General features: G+C 43.3%; 1 protein-coding gene and 1 long non-coding RNA gene across 3 annotated transcripts; one reads left to right on the forward strand and one right to left on the reverse strand.

Annotated features, from left to right (window-relative positions):
* Positions 1-5974: 5974 nt before the first annotated feature.
* dmrt2b (doublesex and mab-3 related transcription factor 2b) lies at positions 5975-11268 on the reverse strand. 2 transcript variants are annotated; one of them, XM_035177197.2, is made up of 4 exons: positions 10966-11093; positions 10310-10705; positions 8618-8720; positions 5975-7107 (listed from the first exon to the last, which is right to left on the reverse strand). In XM_035177197.2, exons 2-4 carry the CDS (start codon positions 10697-10699, stop codon positions 6281-6283), a joined length of 1320 nt encoding a protein of 439 aa, XP_035033088.2. In that variant the 5' UTR covers positions 10700-10705; positions 10966-11093; the 3' UTR covers positions 5975-6280. The 2 variants fall into 2 exon arrangements, with proteins under 2 accessions (XP_035033088.2, XP_035033087.2); XM_035177196.2 differs by lacking the exon at positions 10966-11093 and adding an exon at positions 11100-11268 and having other exon boundaries at positions 5976-7107.
* Positions 11269-11383: 115 nt separating this feature from the next.
* LOC118121367 lies at positions 11384-13037 on the forward strand. Its single transcript, XR_004698312.2, has 3 exons — positions 11384-11490; positions 11887-11952; positions 12093-13037. It is a non-coding gene; the product is annotated as an uncharacterized LOC118121367 (long non-coding RNA).
* The last annotated feature ends 1766 nt before the right edge of the window (positions 13038-14803 follow it).

The raw sequence follows: 14803 nt of genomic DNA on the forward strand, positions 1-14803 counted from the left end.
GTGGCAGTGGTCAGACAGGAACCCAACTACAGTCAATTAGGAATGTCTCTGTCAGAGGGCAGACCAGACGCTCGTTCTCTATTAAAGCCCTTGTTGTTTCTGTTCGCCCTGATGGACGTGTGAGATGGTCTGTGTATGTTGGGAGAGGTACAGGTCAAACTTTAGACTGAAAACAGGTTTAATATTTGTTTGGAACAGGGAGGGAGGGTCGTCTCAAGAACCTCACGCATTGGGAAACTTTTTGGATTTTTCCAACTTAAGGCCGTGGTATATCCCGGTCTTGGAGAAGTCGCCGCTTCCTGTGACTTGATTTCTGAGGATGTTTTTACATGTTCTCCTCTCTGTAATGTGATGTTTGTCTGTACAGATTTTGTCTGGAGTCTACTTGTGATAATTCTTGTGTAAATTGAGTCACTTCCACCGTCTATTTTGATGATGAGCTACATTGCCCTGATAAAGGCCAGTGTGCCGCAAAGTGCAGGTGCAGTACTTTTATTTATCTTTTTTTATCAAGCTACACTAATAAATGCTTTTATAGTATTTGAGTGCTGAGGTTTATTACATTTTTTTTAGATCAGAGTGTCTGAAAAGCCTGAAACACATTTGTTTGAGTTTCAAATCCTCTGTGTTATAAAGGCTCACAAAGTTATGATTCATACCTTATTTTATTACATTTTAAATCAGCTTACCCTCACAGAGGAAAAACTACAAAACAGGACTACTCTGTAATATGTGTAATTTACTTACTATTCTATTTTATTTATTTTGTTGGATGTGGTTTGTGAAAGGGTTTATTTTAGGTATTATGGTTTTTTTTATGTTTAAAAAGATTATAAGAAAAATATTATTCTTGGGTTGTTCTCTTATTAATCAAAGCAGGACAAGGATGTTAGTTATTTTTTTGCATATTCAGAAATTTTAAATGGAAAATCAACATTTCTAGTCTTTAACTAAACTTCAACACAAAATAAAATGTGATTTATTACATTTGTTATTAGCACAATGATAAATTAGGTAATTTACAAGTACACTGATGCTGAGGTAAAGTGTTCAGACAGCAAATTTCTCTTGTAGTATTACTGTCGGCATTATTTAACCTTTTTATGGTTGCGTTCGATCAGTCACAGCTCAGCACTTGGATAAAGTTGTGGTCTGATTTAATACATGAAATCCCACCGACTTCAGACGCAACATGTTTATTTATATTTAACCCAATGATCTTTCACTAACCTTGACCAAAGCACTTACGCTGCCTCTCCAACCACAGACCCGACTCAGTGTGAACCCTCTGGCACGACACTCACCGCTGAACACAAACCAGACGGCTGCTGAGTTTTTCCTACAAAACATAATAAGTGTGCGATTACGTTTCCTCCTAAACATCTCGTGTTGCACTTTCTGTTGTATAGAAACGTTAATTCTAAGAGACGGGGTCGGTCTGTCCTACACTGTGCGGACATGTTTGCGATATGATCTATTGATCGCGTCTCGTTTGTCGGTGTGTCCGTCCATCTGTCCTCCGTTTGACATATTACTGACCCGAGCAGCGACCATACACTTTCACAACCTCCAGACTTGAGGAACTCCAACTGATTTAATCACTGTAGGTTAAATTTATTACACAAACAACGCTGTCAAGTTTGGACAAAGCGTGATGAATGATCCGATGTCTAAATAAATTGCATCACAGACTGGACGGGGGTCAGGATGATTAAGGTTGACATTTCAAGTCTTTTTTTTATCTTACTTTACGTTATTTTACTTTGAAAGGTCAAATATGGCATCAAAATAATTGTGTGCTAACTTGGGCAATGCAGCGCCGAAGATGCTTTCATTACACACACACACACACACACACACACACACACACACACACACACACACACACTGCAGCTGCAGTGTAACCTTACACCAGTATCTCTGAACCTCACTTGGTCACCGAACACTGAAGAGCGTGCAGGGCTGTTGCAGGGCAGGGTGGGACAGGAGAGAATCTCAAGAGCGTGGCGAGTTGGCAAGACGCATCAAACGCCGAGCCCTGAACCCTGATACGCAATGTTGCCGACACTCAGTGGAATAAATAGAGGGAACACTGTCCCCTCCCCTCTAGTGTGATGATAACATCCATCAGCAGCAAGTTCTTACACAGGAGAATCAAAAACATGTAAAACCACGTAGGAGTATTTGTCTTTGGGGAAAGTAAAACTAACTTAAATGAAATAATGGCTTATTACAACATCGACAAAACTCACACGTATATATTATATATTTCCTGCAGTACCTTGAGAATGTTTGTAGTTAGTCAGTCATTCTGCTAAAGCTGCTCAAACAATGAAGCTTTCCATCTATTGTGTCATCGTCGAAAAAACAAAACAATTAAAAAACTAGAAATAAGTACATCACACATTTCTCAGGACAGAAAACTAAAATAAAGAACAATTCAAACCTCACACAACAAAATGACTTCACTTAAACATAATGGTTGCAGCTTTAAAAATGTCCTCATGCAACCAATCACCGACCAGAATGTGTCTGAACAATAATAATTAATTAATAATAATCTTAAAAGTCATCTGCATCTCAAACCTCATTTAAACTCATATGGGAATAACAAGTATTATGACAAGTACAAAATATCATTATGATATTGTTTTTTAACGGCAGCCAAGCAGAACCACAGATGACAGCTCCCCACAAGTGAAGCCAGTTTATCTTAAACGCCCCCTAGTGTCTGGCTGCAGTACAGGTCACAAACTTTGCCTCCTCCATGATAGCGGATGGGACCAAACTAATTAAGTCAAATTTTTCTAAGTCATAATTTTTCTTCTAAAAGACGATATCTTTCAGTTATAATACTTGTGTTTGTCAAAGCGTTCGTTTTACAGATGAGTTTAGTTTTGATTAGTTATTTGACGCTATTAAAAACGTGGTGAAAGGTTATGATTGACAGCTGAGACACGCTCCCGATTAGGCTCCAAATACGCAAGACGGCTGTGTCCATATCCGGAATATTTGGGCTTCATTTTCTGGATAGTGGGAGGAAGTGGAGATGCGCCTCCACCTTTACAGTCTAGGTTCATAAAAAGTTAGTAGGGTGTAAACATTTGGTTTGATGTTGAGTTACTGAGCTTGTTTTTCTTACATAAATCCTCAAATGTACCAACTTGTCTTCACACAAGCACAGTTTCACTTTTCTGAGCTGAACGACCAGACGATCAATAAGAAGTAACTTTGTGCAGACACGCTGCTTCTATCTCATGAAACTCAGTGTCCATATCAACCCGTCGAGTTCTTTTCACTGCCCGAACATCCCCGTAATAACAGCACTATTGAATTTGGATTGCAGCTCTCGTAGAAGTGCCAGCCGAGTGCCGCGCGCTCTCCGAGCACTCTCCGTCTGTAATGAGGAGAGCTGGCAGCACCATCAAAGGCTTTCCACTGAACCCTGACACTAAATGTTCCTGATGATGTGTCCGAGGGGGAGAAATAACTGATCCTACCAAACAAGCCGGAGAGGCTCTGACGTCAGGTCCTCAAGTGTGGTCGCTGAACGGGAAATTCACCTTCCCTGCACGTCTGCTTTCACACACAGCGAGAGCAAACAGTGCAGCGTTGGTGGAGGAAATGAAGGCGATGGGAAAACAAAGATCATTTTTGATAGTTCTGTACCACACAGCTTGTCGTGTGGCGGCTTCATGCTGGGCCCTGAAACACGGCTGCGGTGCGTGTGTGCTCGCTGTTAGAGGCGGGAGAGACGACCTTCTTGTCCAAAATAACAGGGTGGAGGTGAAACTAAAAGATTTTGGAATCTGTCATGTCCCTCCCACCCGCTAGCTCTTCCTCCACGGCTCATGTCTGATCCCTCTCCCGCCACTTCTGCGTCTGCACGACGAAACTACAAAGCTCCTCCGCCTCGAGACAGCCTGAAATCAATCTGGCTGAAATGGAAATGAGGCACAACCGGAGAGCGAACAGCAGGAGAGACAGAGGTGGGCGACGGGAAAGCATGAGGGTGGGGAAGGAGACGGGTTGGAGCTGTTTCACGTCCAAAAACATGCTTCAACCTGTTGAAACTGCTTCGTCAGCTTACTGGCATCAATCCGACAACCCCCCCACCACACACACACACACAGGTCGTCTCTCTCTCTCCTTTACACCCCCAGGCCCACAGAGTGAATGTTAATAAACTTGGCCATTGTAGATCAAACCAAAGAGCACAGAACAGAGGTAAGAGCTAATCTGTCCATCCCCGGCACACTCCTAACAAGAATGGTGGAACGTGAGTGGCTCTCCAGAGCAGGATTTCTATCTATTAAGCCGCCGGGACACCCCAGAATGAAACATGGAGGGATCTGGATAAATAAGTTCTCCCCCCCTGGCTCCGCTGTGGGGAAATTGATTTACATTCTCTGTGTTATTCTTCACAGACGTCATTATCACCCCTTTGGGATTGATGATTATCTTCTTATCGTCGCGGTGAAAATGGCAATTTGCGCTCTTTGCAAAGGAGGAAATCTGAACGTTGTGAAACGGGGCGCTGTAAAACACAATGGCACACATTCATTTCTTTTCTTTTTTTTTTTTCAGGCTCACATTCTCATCTTCCTTTGTGCCAATCTCTCCCCTCGCTCTGTGTGCCCGTGAAAGGATGGCGAGAAAGGCATTCTGATCTGCTGGTAGATACACGAGATGCAGAGCGGAGCGCTATCAGCCTCCGTGTTGACGCCACAAGGTCCAGAGTTGTCAAAAGTATCTGACCTCCATCTCTGTGAGATTACAGCGCAGCGAGTGGATATGGATCAAACGCGTGTTCAAACAAATTCAGCCGGCGTCAGGATACATAAGCGTGCGTAAAGAACAATGTTGCCTTGGCAACGCTGGCACCCTCCCATTCACCCCCTTTGGTGAATATTTCGTTTCGTGTTTGATGAAATGAAATCGTGTAAAATATGAAACAGTCTGTGATCAGTGGGTTTGAGGTCGTACAGAGATAATGATCCACTGCTTTCTGCCAAAACAGGCAACAAAATGGAGCTTAAGAAATACCAATAAATAATGAATACTTGGTAGAAAAGGAGCCGACATGTAGAGAAATCTTGGATGGTTCACTGTCACCTTCTCTGTGCTGCTGCAGAAACATTTTTGGAAACTCTTTGCTTCGCCGTCTTCCTGGCGAACCGCCCGCTTCACCTCATGTTCCTCCTTCTCTTTGTTGGTTTTCCTCCGAGTTAAAAAGAGATTTCTGAGCAGCACCTGGGTTGTTTTGACACCGTGATCCCAGAGAGCAGCGCAGCCACATCCCCACTTTGATTTCAAAAAATCAAAGTGTAAAGTGAGAATTGGGCGCAAGTTCAAACACTGCTTGACTTTTTTCATGTACTTTGTTTTATGGATTGTGCTTTATACTTCTCCTGCAGGAAGAGAGAGAGAGAATAAAAGATGATTAATGAGAGCTGGTCAGGGCAGAGTGCAGGGGCAGGATATATTTACCACATTGCTGACCGGGCCTAAATCTAGAAGTGAGCAGGGGTGGGCAATGCCACCCAACAGGGGTTTTCCTGTGTAGATAATCGGTAAAACCTGGTGCCGCCTCGGCCTCCAGACAAAATTCTAGCACAGTTGAAACTGTTTTAAGTGATCACATTTGTCCTGGACCAAATTCATCACTGTAATCGGTTGATTACTATAAAATAATTGTGTAACTTCTTTATTAAAGTACCAGAACTTGAGGGAAAGGTAACTGGGCACGCACACATACACACACACACACACACACACACACACACACACACACAAAGTCATAGTCATCTCTTCAATTGGAAGAATTATTAGTATTGTTATTATACCACAGCTTTGTTTAATTTCCCACTGTGACACGTTCTTTAAAACTTCGCTCAACACTAAGTCCACTGTGTGAAATGGTGCCCATACCAAATTTCTAATCATCCCCCCAGTAGTCTAGATCCGGCCCTTTTGCTGACAGAGGAGAATAAAAAAAGCATTACGTTTTTTTTAAAGTTTATATTTGCACAGAATATGCTCAGTGTAAATTGAAGTACATATCGTTCTTTGTTATATTGTTAATGAATATTAAAATTTTGTAAAATACATTTACATGAAATATAAGAACACCAATATTTCAGCTCTTCCGACTTTATAGCAACGAGCTCTTTTACACGAAAAGTGTTTCAAAGCCTGCGCAACTGGCCATTTCTATATTTATTCCCTCCACTTGGTCCACACATAAACAAACTGCTCGACGCCTCTTTCCATTTGCCTGTCAGGTCCTGAGCAGGGCCTCCACAGAGAAGGGTAATGGCCTCACAGCCAGAGTCCTGCCTGAGCTGCCGTGAGGGCTCTTGACAGAGTCTTCACGAGGACCTGCCTGGGCGGCACGAGCCGCCAGGGGTCTGGGATCATGAGTCCTGCTGGTTCCACTGACGTCCGCTCCGCCCAGGATACTCTGATCTGATCTAAAAACAGAGCGTGTGATGGCCAAGCAGTTTGAGTCCATTACTTCTGGTGGGTCTGAGGGGGATTTGACAAGTTCTAGACGCGGCAGACTTGTGTTGCCATGATTTCTGAGTCCCTGTTGTGACGGTGGACACATCAGCTCTGCTCGGTCTTTCTTCTCAGAGACTCTCCATCCGTTCTGCACCTCCTCTTCCCGCCTGGCTCCCTCTGTGCTTCTGCATAAGAAGTCATTAAAGTCACCTTCTGCGGGAGCTCTGCTCCTCAGGTGGAAGAAGTGACAGAACTGGAAGTCGCACTCATACAGCGGAGGCTTGTATTTGTAGATGTAGCCCGATGTCCCCGCAGCAGCTGGGTCCTTGTCGAGAGCACAGCAGTGGAGGCCGGGGGAGACGGGCAGCGGCGGCGGGTGAATCACGGGGACGAGGACCGAGGACGAGAAGGAAAGTTCACTCTGCAGCTCCCTCTGCCTCAGCTCTCGCTCCAGCATCACGTTCTCCAGCTCCTTGTCCGCGAAGGCTCGTCTCTTCCTCATCCGGGCGCTGATGGACGGGCACGTGAAGTGTGCACGATCCCGCTGCGCCTGCTTGGACCAGCAGGAGGCGTCTTCCTCCAGAGGCACCACCGGTTTCAGACCTGAACACGGGAGCAGAGCCACATTCTGCTGTTATATAGACATAACATATTCATGAATTATGAAATCGTTTCAAGCAGTTAACTGTTGCATTTACGTTCGAGTACTTTGTTGTTTATTATTTTAATATTCCAGTTAGTTAGCGCCGTCGTTGGTGCTTCACTGTGAGCACAGGGAGGCTGAGAGGGCGATAGAGAGGACACAGCTTCCAGCGGGACTTGACAGCAGGCCAAAAGGTATTAATACACACTATATATTACCATAACAGCCTGTTGTTGTAAAGTAAAGAGTGATCAGGTTTGTTTAAATAAATTAAGTGTGAGTAATGACATCCCAGAAGAAGCACAGGTGGTGTCAGCCAAAGAGACTCTGTAAAGCTCTGTACAAGAACATAGTGTATTCACATGTAGGCCGACATATAGTGTATTCACGGTACATGTACATGTGTAACTATCACTTACACTATTATTCTTTAACATGTTCAGTTACAATGACACGTCCTATTGGGCAAACAAAGCTCAAACCTACAAACTCTAAGGCTAAAAACAGGCTTAATCTAGGTTTTGTATTAACGCTGGGACTAATTATGCATTGGTGTTGGTTAAAGCAACATTATGCAACTATTTTACATAAAAAAAACTGCTTCATTATAATAGTACAATTGATTTGGCAGATTAATGTTGCGTTCACTCTCACTCCTCACCCTGCTCTTGCTCTTGCTCTGTGTAACTTTGGTGGGTGGGTACGATCTCCTGTGTCACAGCTTCAACTGTCAGAATCCGCTCCAGCAAACTGAAGAGTAACGTTGAACTATTGATCTGCGTTTATCTCCGATATTCAGCCAAGAAACTTTTTTAAATATGAAGAATTCTAAACAGAGTTTGGTGGATTTGATACGGCAGCAGCTCTTCTGGTTCAGGGAGCCGGGGATCATGGGTAATATCCACGGGTAATATCCTGTTTCAGTTCAGTGAGTGGGACAAAGTGAACATATTGATCCACGTTGTTTTTGCTCTACATGGAAACAACTTAATCGCTTGGACACGAGAGCCCAACAAAATGTATTACCAAGTGTGGCTGCAGAGGGCGCTGTTGCTCAGTAAAAGTTACATAGTGTTGCTTTAAGGTTGAGATAAACAGGCCAGAAATGCTCAGAAATTCAAGTAAACATTTTATTTTAATGGCCATTTCTCTACAATTATCTTTTCTAAGAAATAAATTACCCCTGACGTGCGAGTTTTCAACCTTTTATAAGCAACACATTTTGTTTTTTTATATTTAGTTTGACTCGTCTGTGTTACGATGAATCACTCCCTCCACCAACAGATGAGTCATTTGTGACCTTGTATGAATTCAGATAAATGTAACACAATAAAAATCTATAAAGCAAAATGCAAAAGTTGACTTAAAGCTTTTCATCTGGTCTACAGGAAAAAAGGAAACTACCTTTTTGTCCCAGTCCGGGAGAAGAGAGGGATGTTAATGAGAAAGGAGATGTTAATTAAACTTTACCCTGCAGTATGCTCTTGGTCAGGAGGCTCGGCTCGGCTGCTCGGCTGTAACGCTGATACGCCGTCCTCCGCAGCGGAGCCGCACACCTGACCCCCCTCTTACCCTGAGAGGAACATGGGAACAGGAGTTAAACAGTTGGACATAATCATATTGCACTGAGACCGTCCCCCCCATGTGCTATTAAAGGGATTCAATACATTATGTAAGAGGCAAGTAAAGGTCTTTGTGATTCAAAGATTTAAATTGCAGTGACCACTTGTCCTTGTCTCATTTGCAGAGGCCTGCAGCTACATTGCTAACTGGTACCAGGAATAAAAAACAGCTTCTGTACTTGCATCCGAGCAAGTGTGGGATTGAGTTTAAGGTCCTGTTATTTGTTTTTTAAAGCTTTACTGGTGCTTCAGTGCATCTCTGAGCTCTGCTTCCATCCCCAGATCTCTGAGATCCTCCGAGCAGCTGCTCCGGGCGGTTCCCTGCTCGAAGGGAAGAGGACAAGCGTCCGCTGGAGCCGAATTAAAAACTATTTTACCAATTACAGTTAAGTGTCAGCCCTGTATAAACACGTTTAAAGCTGAACTGACGACCCTCATGTTTTCTATTCCATGCTTTTTAGTGCCATTAGGATTTTATTTTGACATTTTAAAACATTCCTTGCGTGTGTATAACTTCATGGATTTGTCTCTGTTGTTTCTTTTTGTTTCTGTTTCATTTGGCTTTTACCATGTCGTGCTTTTTTCTCTCTCTTTATGTTATGATATTATATTATTTATTCTTATTTTATTCTAGTTGTTTTAAAGGTGCTTTATAAATAAACTTGGCTTGACTTGAAAAAAAAGAGTGAGGGATATTTGCCTTCTCCTGACATTACAAGAATGCAAGTAAGCAATTTTATACAGAGGACAGTATAAATACCCTGTTATACACTATACATATTATTGTAGTTGTATTTTGAGAGAAAGTTTTATCCACAATATCTATTTATGACACAATTTATATATTGAAATGATTAAGATTTAACACATATTTCTAAACAGTTGATGAAACTCCAAACAAACTGAAGTTAGAGACACTTTGAAGGGTATAGAATCTACTTAGTCATATTCTTAATATTTATTATTTATTTAATATTTATTCAAGTTTAAATTTGTATGTCTGTGAAAACTGCTTTGTGCAGATGATTGTGTATATTCTCACTTGTAAAATGGACCTTGATCATGATCAAACTCAAATAACTATACAGCTTACTCTCAAGTCTCTAGAATAATACAAGCCATACTAGAAAATATTTTTCATATATTAAAAAATAAACTTGAATAAAATGGTCAAATACGTAAATAAAATCGACAACAACAAAAACCCATCTAACCTTCAAGCTGTTATAGTTAGTCTCCATATGTGCAGCCATGATAAAGGCCTATAGTCAGACTTCTGTCACACACATTAAAGATCATAAATAACAGCAGCCTCCCAGCAACATTTCTTCACACTTATGTAAAGTGCAAAATATTCATATGTGTTTTTTATCTTCAGAGAAATTGTGGACAGCGACAGAAAATTATGAAGCGAGAACTTTTATTCTAACCTTGAAGTTTAACACTGTACTTTTCCCAAACACTCACATATTTTGACAGAGAACATTTTGATTGTATATTTTTCTCTTCACGCACACTCGCCCCCCCACCCCTCACTGACCTGGCCTTGTGCTCTCCTCACCTCCGCCGCCTGCTGCCGCCTCAGCGCGACCTGCGCCGCCATGACGCGCTGCCGCTCCACCACCAGCAAGCAGCAGGCGCAGCGACAGTCCCTCCAGCGGCAGAAACGTTTGTGGCCCTTCAGACACGACACGACGCCGTGGTTCCGACAGCGGGCGCACTTAGGGCTCCGGGTCATCTTGCGCGGCTTCTGCAGCTGCTGGACCTCTGGGGACAGGGCCGCTTTATCCTGCCCTCCGTCCCCGGGGATGCAGCCGCGCTGCCCCGCGCATCCGTCAGGACTCGTCACGTCAACAGCTTGTTCGGATTTCAGCTCTTCGGATGTTGCCGTGGTCTCCTGCTGCAGGCCTCCTTCCAGCTGAGAGGACATCTATGACTAACAACAAACACAGGGATCCCACTTTTAATGCGCTTTGTTGCTGAGAGGACTTTTACGCACAACTTTACGCAGGATTTTAACTAAAAAAACAACGAATCAGATGCGTTTATGTTGTTGATTATCACCGTGGAATTGGTGCAAAAAAAAACAATAATTGATCCTGAAATGTTCTCATTAAACAGTCAAGAGAGCTGATAAATCACAGCGGTGGAGCACTTTTACGCACGCATTTTAATAGTATTAATCCAACAAACCACCTGTAACATGACAGCACACATATTTCCCTTCTTCAAATAAACCAACTTCCACCAGAAACCAAACGGACGCAGTCATGTAACGAGCCCCGGAGACGGAACAACAGCTGTACAGAAAACTAATGGTCAGCACCCACCCGTGAGGTGATGTGTCCTTCTCCTCTCTGCTGCTGCTGCTGCCGCTGCTGCATGACAGTGTTTTCAGGGTGGAAACTTTGCAGCCTGCCGCCAGACGTTTGAAATGTCAAGCCCCTCTCAGCTGCTCCCTGACGCACTTTCCAAGAAACGAGCGGATGGCAGACCGGGCCACAATGCCGAGGTCCTGGCGCGGGACCCACGAGAAAAAAGATTTGGGGGAAACCCACTGCAACTCCCCCCCAATCCCTGCCCCCCTCCCTCCCCCTGTCTGTAAACACGTATACCTGCCCGGTCCTGTCCTGCCCTCCATCTCTCAAGATGTTCTCACCTTTCACCAGAGACCTGGGATCCTGCCACACGCACGTCCAGCCTCAGTTTTTACGCGCGAAGGTCAGAATTTAAGAGAAGATAAATTGAAATCTAGGCAGCAAATATCAGCATTTCCACCCGGAACGATTTCATTTTAATATCATCAAACTACATCCCTAATCATAGGCCTAATTATGAATACCATAATACTAGTAATAGGCTAATCATATAATAAAGCACACCTTGGTTCTGTGTCCTTGAGGTTGCACATATGTGTGAGCTGTATGTTTTACCAGACTGCTATAATACGGACTAATTACCCATGAGCCTCAGGGAGAGAAGGCCAGTGAGGAAATGAGAGGCAGTGGGAGAGAAAGGGGGTATAATACCTAGGAGTCCTCTTCATGCTCATATTTATTCATAATAACCGTTAAATAATTCAATGGTTTTAATGGCTCTCTCTCTTGATGTTTCCAGTGTCACCTATTTCTGAGCCTGAAAGTGAAAAAAATCTAAAAGCCTAAATATTCCCACTTAGTGAAGGTAAGTGTTTTTAACTTTGGTTTGGATTACTTAAAATCTCACCTTCTTAAAAGATGAATATAATTTCATGATGATATTAGGCAGCGCACGATGAGGAGCTGGAATAATCGTTACTAATACTGATTCTTTCTAATCAACAGAACTGCTGCTGCACTTGCCCTTGGTTTGTCATGTGTGCTATAGATTATGCATTCAGAGGATTTCATGGGATGTTGACGCCATGCTGCACTCCCAATGATAATGAAGGCTATAAAAAGACCTGATGTTTCCTTGACCCCACCATCGCCATGAAAAGCTGCAGCTCCATGGACTCAGCTGAGATGGTATGAAGAGTGTGCTCCCTTCTGGATGGAGTCTGTAATTACACCTGGGGGGTAATTTGACTCTGCACCCAAGCTTCAGTCAAGTCATTTGAATAATATTCACCGTCTGACTATTTGTTTGTGAGGTTCCTTCTGTTTCCCAGCATAGTTTTCCTGAACTAGTCGAGACACGACTAACTCGGGCTTTGCTACAAGTTGAGCTCATTAAAAGCAATTACCACAGTTTGCACTCCTCGCTTCGGGCAAAGCGGTGATTAACTCATTATCTCCACAGCGTCACTACAAACACTTCAGATTATATTTAAATTGCAGATTCTCTCTGTCCAATTTTCTGCTCCCGAGGGAAATTCTTTCAAAAACACTGACATTTTTGCTGCAACATATTCAAGGCCTGTATTTCCATATGCAAGTTTGCATATTTTGTGCAATGTTGATGCCCATAAATGCACAGAACCTGACTATAAGTTATGTGTAATGAATAAGTCATAGAGAAAACCTGCTGTTTCCACACAGTATCTTATATCCCCGAGTCCCAGGGCTCAGACGCCAAACGACCCAGTCACCTTTGATGTTGATCTTCAGACTGAGACACGGCCAGAAGGGCTCGGCCAGGAGATCTCAGGGTGTTGTCGGATCATAAAGGGTTAAAGGATCAGATATTGAAGATACAAAATATATATAATCATCAAAGGTATACAGCCGATAATGTAATCGACAGCCGTGCCACAGTTATACAGGCAGGAGCAAAGGGTATCAAGTGATGTAAAGTCAGTTCTCCTGGTGCGTTTGAAGTGTAGTTTCAGTTTTTGCAATGTTCTCAAGTTGTTGATCTGTTTAAATGTACTTTTGGTGCTTACGTTGGAAAGTTTCTGTTTGGTTTACCCCTTTGTTCTGTGGTATTTTCACTGGATAATAATGTCTTGTCAACAGAATTAAGATGATTAAGGACAGAGGACAATGGTTGAGAGTAGGAGTTTGAACATGTGCGTGGATGAAGGGGGTTTGTAAATTGGGAGTAAAGAGACAAGGAAGCAATATCTTTCAAATGTGGTCCCCTTATGAAACCACATTTAAATTCACAAGATCCAGATTTTATTTGGATCTGCACCACACTGCACACACTCATAAATATCAGTCTCCTAAATAAGCCTGAATTTTCAGCAAGATCAATGATTTATTCTCTAAGAAAACTGAAAATATAGCAAAATGCTCAAATCTTAAAGTGAAAAAATAAAATCCTGGATCTGGCCCCTGATCCGGATTTGCAACAAATTTTTCCCCGACCTTTAACAAATCCTTCAAATTTTGAGGTCATCGGTCCCTTAGATTTTTGCATAATCCTGCTAAATAGCAGAAAAACAAACAAACAAATATGGTGGAGGTAATAAATGAAAGCTGTGGATTTCCTCTGGAAATTGCAAGATTCATGAATGAACAGGATGCAACAAATCAGAAACCGACTATCCGTACACTATATCTTTAAATTGCACTGTTCTTTGTCAAAGTCACACATTCCTCCTTTGGGTAGAACTACGTCACGTTAATGCTGCAGCACCGACTGTTTAAACACTGAAGCTCTTCCCTGGTGAGAACAGTCTTTTTAGATATGGATGAAGGCTCCTGTAGCTCGGTACATAATGGGTGGTACATGCATGCGGTGCCCTGCAGTATATTCATGGGGAACAGGTAAGTACCCCCTTATTAATACCATCAGCTCTGCGGCTGCCGGCATCAGAGTGCACCGCTCAGACCCCCTTGACTCTCAGACAAATTGACTGTCATCAGCAGTGACACGGCGTTCTGGCATTCTCGTCACACGTCCTCCTCCTTCCCCGCGCTCTCCCTCTGCACCCTTTGCTCGTTCTCAGAGCCGCTGCCCATCTCTACTTCCGTTTTTATAGCAAAGATGGGGTTTGACAGACTCCTCGGGCTCCCACCACTCGGCCCCGCCGGCGTGTCCTCCCCTGTCTGCCTCTCCCTGACTCAAAAACAAAACAGGAGAAAGGCGGACAACCTGTGAGTTTAAACTCAAGGACGAGAGGCTGTGCTCCAACTTCACGGAATGTTCTGAAGTTTACAAAAGGGGAAAACAGAGGAGTTAGAGGAGGCAGCGTGCATTTATAAACACAATCCTGAGCTGAATGTCAGCTCACTTCAAAGAGAGATCTGAAAACACACCGGGCTGCGTTTCACGGTGCCTTTTACACAAAGGCTTTAGCTACTTTATCCAGCGACTTCCAAAGAGCGGGAGACACCTTGGCAGTTATCGGCGTTCGGCAGGGGCCATTAAGTTGACAGTTTTTGCAAGGGAGGTTTAACCCGCACCTCGGAGACTATCTGAGTTTGTCAAGCCTGTTATGATGAAACAAACGCCTGCTCAAATGCACTTCTAACCTCATCATACGCGACACAATCAGGTCCTGTTTGGGACTGTTTTATTTCCTGCGCACGGCCGTTTGAGGATCACGTCTGGAGTCGGCTGATAATAAAAACATCTCACAGTTTACCTCGTCGCAATAGGGTTTTAA

The sequence above is a fragment of the Hippoglossus stenolepis genome, chromosome 14 (assembly GCF_022539355.2).
Source record: "Hippoglossus stenolepis isolate QCI-W04-F060 chromosome 14, HSTE1.2, whole genome shotgun sequence".
Taxonomy (NCBI): Eukaryota; Metazoa; Chordata; class Actinopteri; order Pleuronectiformes; family Pleuronectidae; genus Hippoglossus; species Hippoglossus stenolepis.

What these genes read in the sequence shown, in the direction of transcription:
- dmrt2b (XM_035177197.2), bottom strand. Translation starts at nt 10,699, where the DNA reads ATGTCCTCTCAGCTGGAAGGAGGCCTGCAGCAGGAGACCACGGCAACA. An exon ending in TGAGGAGAGCACAAGGCCAG is followed by an intron (nt 8,721 to 10,309) that starts GTCAGTGAGGGG and finishes TGTTCCTCTCAG; the next exon opens with GGTAAGAGGGGGGTCAGGTG. An exon ending in GACCAAGAGCATACTGCAGG is followed by an intron (nt 7,108 to 8,617) that starts GTAAAGTTTAAT and finishes TCCCGTGTTCAG; the next exon opens with GTCTGAAACCGGTGGTGCCT.